The 5,488-nt window shown below is 22.4% G+C and overlaps 1 protein-coding gene across 1 annotated transcript; it reads left to right on the top strand.

The window, feature by feature from the left end:
• Positions 1–2,882: 2,882 nt before the first annotated feature.
• Positions 2,883–4,096, top strand: PGO_003335 (variable surface protein; the record flags this gene model as incomplete). The annotated part of the gene is made up of 3 exons (XM_028691292.1): positions 2,883–2,906; positions 2,975–3,751; positions 3,821–4,096. 3 exons carry the CDS (start codon positions 2,883–2,885, stop codon positions 4,094–4,096), a joined length of 1,077 nt encoding a protein of 358 aa, XP_028547093.1.
• Positions 4,097–5,488: the final 1,392 nt, after the last annotated feature.

The raw sequence follows: 5,488 nt of genomic DNA, 5'->3' as shown, positions 1-5,488 counted from the left end.
AAAATTATGTTGCTCTATTGTTTTAAACATGACAACTTATTAGCTTTTTTATTGTGTATACAATTTTTTTATATTTAAAAAGTATAAGGTATATTTAAGGTACATATGAATTATATAAAAACTCCATATATACAACAACATGTTTAAAATTAATTACGTTTGTAATTTGTTAGTTGAATAAAACGCCATATTATTTTTTTTTTTTTTACATTCTCTTGCAAGTTACCATATATCAGCCCTTCCAATTTAGCGCTATTTTAATGGTATTATCATTCATTGATAATTAGTAGTAATAAAGTATAATTAGAACATTTTGAAATGAGTATGCAGAACAGCAAATTTTTATTATAAGAAAAGTTTTAAAAGTGTAATGTTTACCTTACACATTTGGAAAATTAGGTGCCATTTGAATACACAGTTTTTGCTATATTTTCATACTTTATATGGTTAATAGGATTACTACTTTTCTTGCAGGCTTCTTTATTCTGTGCTATGTAATGTTCATATATAAATATCTCAATTGAAGGATATTAATTTACTTCTAAGAAGTTAAATGGATAAAGGAATAATAATAATTCGTGAAATATATTTACTCGTAGCAACGTTTAAATGGAAAATAGTTTATTGTAAATAACTCACTATTTCATCTTTCATATATATACATTACATATTTAGATAAGCAAATGTATTTGTTGCTTTTAGGTATCACATTTATTTAAGAATATTTTTTTACTTAATTCAAAAATATAATTCTTCAATTTTATAAATGTTTTTTTGTGTATTTTCTTTGTCATTAATATCATACACATATATCTATTAATTTTAAGTACTTTTTACACATAACAGAAATTTTTAATGTTTCTGAATTTGTTTTAGCTTATAATGAACAAATGTTAACTTTCAATGCTATACATACATATTTTGAACAAAAAATTTTAGTTAAAAATACGTTTACTTATGTTCTACTAGATGCAATACAAAGATTTTTCATACTTATTTCAATATAATTAATGGTATAGTACTATTGATAAAGTTATAATTTCATATAACAATACAAAATATAATTTTATGAGTTCTACCAAACTGCGGAAAAAAATATTATTTGTTTTAATATAATTTTCTCCCGGATTTTAAAAAAAATATTCTTTCCATTATAAAATTTGATGATGCGAACTTTTTCTAATGAGTTAACAGCAAGTTATATTGAGATTAGACCCTTATTATGTAATATTGTATTAATGTTTTTATGTATAATAATTTTAATGAATCCATATTGATTATTTTATTTTTATTTTATCTATTTGAACAACAGATAAACTAATAAGATATAGGAAAAGTGAATATATAAAAACATATGTTTTAAGGGACACCTCAATGAAAGTATTTAAACAATGTGAAAATAATTTTTTTGATCATATGCACAACATTAATATATTTATTACATTACGAATACAGAACACTGTTGAAACAAGGAAACAATGCAAATGATTTATGTACATTTATATACAATGAGAAAATACAACGTTCCATTTCGCATGTGATAAGATGATAATTCGTTTTAAAAAAAAAAAATGTTGCATGCTAATTTGTAGATTCATAACGGCATAATATTTAAAACATTTTTTCATTGTTATGTTTTTATACTTTAATAAACACAGTTGTGAATGTTTAGTTTTAATGAGTTATTAATAAAAGTGACGTAATAATTTATTATATTGTTAAATATAATATATTCATTCCTTCATTTATTGTTTCAAAAAGATGCGTCTGGAAGGTATTAATTTCAAGATGTCTTTGTATTATTGTGACAAATTAAATAGCACGTTTTAATTACAACATAAGTTAGATTTAAGCATCTTCTTGTTTTTTCTATTATATATTTTTTCTTTCGGACAATGAAAACGGTTATTTAAGCGTTTTTATTTTATTTTTAGAGAATAAATAATGAGTATGTCATTTATTTTTTTCAGATGTATTTTTTTAATATTTATCATAATTGTTTATTTTATATAAATATAGAAAAATATCAATCTTTCTATGTTCATTTTATAAGTATTAAAAAATGAAAACTGTATGAAACAATTTTTTTTTTTCTCTATTTTTACAAATTTTAAGCACTGCAAGGTTCAATGGATTCATCGTGAAACGTCCCTCATTGCGCAATATACACCAATTTATAGCATTTTGTGACAAAAAATATATGTTTTTTATATTATGAACTAAATTTAATTACAAAATATAATGTTTATTATTTTACATCAAAAGGTATTCGTTTTTTTCAAATTATAAATTTAGAATATGTTTATTTTTAAAAATGCAAAAGAAAATAATTAACATTAACAACCGGTAAATGAAGGTAATTCCTTAGTAAAACGAATTTCCCCCTTTTGTTGCATAATTAAAATATCAATTATTTGTAGAAAATGTATACATATTATTGTAACTGCTTTTTTCAATAGACGATAACTCAGAAAGAAGAAATAATCAACAATGGTATGTAAGCAAATGAATTATTTATATTATTACTAATTACTAGGGTTGTATGATAATATATTAAATGACACCGTGCAGAAGGATAATTTTTTCCTTGTACATTTTTGAATAATTAAACATTTTCTTACTTTATGTTAGCAATAGTACATTAAAATTGTTTCCTGATATTTTAAAAAAAAAATAACTACATGTAAGCATTGACGTGGTTTTTATAATTAATTTATACTGATGAATAATATATATATATATCCCGTTGTTATACTACATTTGTAAATGAGGAATTGCGAATATTCTTATTTGATTTAGTGAACATACAATATTACGATATTTGGAAAAATGAAAAATTGGGTATATATACATTATTATTACATACGTAGCTCTGAATATGAATGTTCTACATTTTTTTAAGCGTAGTAAAAGATTTTTTTTTTAAAATGAATATAAACATATAATACCATTTCATATGTTTGAAAAATAATAGGAAATAGAATTCCCTGATTTACCCTCATATAAGAGATATAATGAAATGAATAAAGAAGAAAATTTAATGGATATAAATGGGGAATGTGTTAAATTAGGATTAAATAACAATAATATTATAAAGTTCTGTAAACGTATTGTCACGTTTTTAATAGAGGCATCTACGATCCCCTGGCACGAACAAAAAAGCTATTGTTATTTCTTTCACCATTGGTTTTTTGATAATATACGAAAATTTTATTGTGCAGAGAATATAAATAACAAACAAGTTGTCGATAAACTTATTGGTATGGTGTCATCTCTTAGTTCAAAATATTCTATTGATTCATCTTGCAATTGCGCTTTTTCAGGAACTCCGTTAGTCTGGAAAGAAGAGAAGGATTTACACGATTATCATGTAAATTTTAAATATATTAATTGTAATAATGAAAATGAAAAAAAATGTGAAAAATATGTGGAATATATCACCTATATTAAAAGCATATATGAAAAGAAAGAAAATTTTGATCCATTGAAATTTAAACAAGATTTTTGTTATGCCTATATTGACTGTGATTATGATTTTAACCCCAATATATTATTAAATATATTAGAAGCAAAATTGCAAATAATAAATAAAACTAAGAATAAAGTAAGCAATGGTACAAGTGAATCTATTACATTTTTTCATGATATTGCAGAAACTATAAATAAATTAATAAAATCAGATTATTTAACCTCCTTATTCCTAGGTGCTTCAATAATGGGAACTATTATTTACCTTTTCTATAATTTTAATGTAAATGCACACCCAACACTAACATATATATATTTTATAATATATATATTAATTTGTATTAATATTTAGTACTCCTTTATGACTATGTTATATATTATTTATGGGTTTTTTTATTTATTTTATTTTTCGTATTATTCTACTACATTTGGGTCACAGATGCATAAAAGGGGTTTAAAGAAAAAAAGAATTAGCAGATATAATTATGGTAAACTTCTAAATGAATTATCAGAGGATGAATTATCAGTGGATGTATTATCAGTGGATGAATTAGAATCTTTATTTGAATATCCTCAAGAGAGGAGATCATTTATATCCTATCATACTGGACGTGTTCATTTTGATTAAAATTTATAGTTAGTAAACATTTATAATAAGCATTTGAATATTAAAAATTATAACAGCTATTTGAGAACTTGATATTACCAGAGATTAGTAGAAAAAAAGAAAAAAATACAAGAAGGATAAAATAATTAAGGATAAATATTTGAATTAATAAAACATAAATTCCATCCATTTTATAATATATCTAGTTACAAGAAGAATAATTATTAGAAAAATAACAAATTGTAAACATATAATTGTGCAAGCTGTTCTATAATTTCAGGGTTTAGGTTTAGGGTTCTGGTTTAGGGGTCCTATGTTTCATATTTTGATTTTATTTTTCAGTATTTATGTTTATGTTATTAGGGTCTATTGTATAGGATATGTTATTATTGTTTTAATTTTATGGTTTATGTATTCATTTTTTTGTATTTTGTTTTCAGTTTTTTTTGGTTTAGTGTATAGTATCTGGAATTATCATTTTAGTCTTAAGGGTTAGGTGTTCAGGATTTATTCCTCATGGTGCAGTTTTCGGTGTTCACTGTTAATATTGAGAGTTTTATTTATATTTTTTAAATGATTTTTTTTTATGAAATATTTTTTTTATACTTAATTTTTTTTGTTTCTCTAAAATGTTTTTTCATTATAAGTTATACATATATATTTTAATAGATAGTTGTAATTATATTATGATAACATTATATTTTAAATATAACAAATATTGTATACATTTATATACTATTATTATTATTATTATTACTTTTCTGTAAAATTAATATTCAGTGTGTATTCTTTTTGTTAAAAATATATTTAGTTATTATATATATTTTTATTTATTGTTTTTATGTAATATAATTTTTGGATGTCTTCCAGTTTAATGTATTTTTTAATAATATTTATATATTTTTATATTTACAGATATGTATTTAACATTGAGTTTGATAATTATGTCAAAATAATCTACTATGTCCTGTTCGTTATCGTCCTTTTTAATTGCAGCATTAACTTCAAATGATTTATTCATTGAACCATCTCCTATTTTTTCCTCGCAATTCCGCAAATATTCTATAATGAGGTTCCATAACAGATAAATAACACCTAAATAACTCCTCCTGCATATGAAACCCTTGTTCCTTATCCCCCTAGTTTAGTGTGATATCCATTTTTATTCTCATTACTATCTTTATCATCGTTAATTTAACTCTCATCCGAGTATATTTTTTTTTGAGATTGCTTTGCAACTTGTTTTCCATATAATTTCTCTTTTTCTTCTTCTCTATCAACTAGAAATTTCTTTTACCATATGATGAACTATAAATAACAGATTCATTTAATATATTATATACTTTTTTTTCTAATTTAATAATTTCGTTTTCAGTATAATTTATTAACATGATATTTTGCTTAATTGGTCAT

The sequence above is a fragment of the Plasmodium gonderi genome (assembly GCF_002157705.1).
Source record: "Plasmodium gonderi DNA, contig: Pgo-contig_412, whole genome shotgun sequence".
Lineage (NCBI taxonomy): Eukaryota > Apicomplexa > Aconoidasida > Haemosporida > Plasmodiidae > Plasmodium > Plasmodium gonderi.
This window is presented reverse-complemented; position numbering and strand designations above follow the sequence as displayed.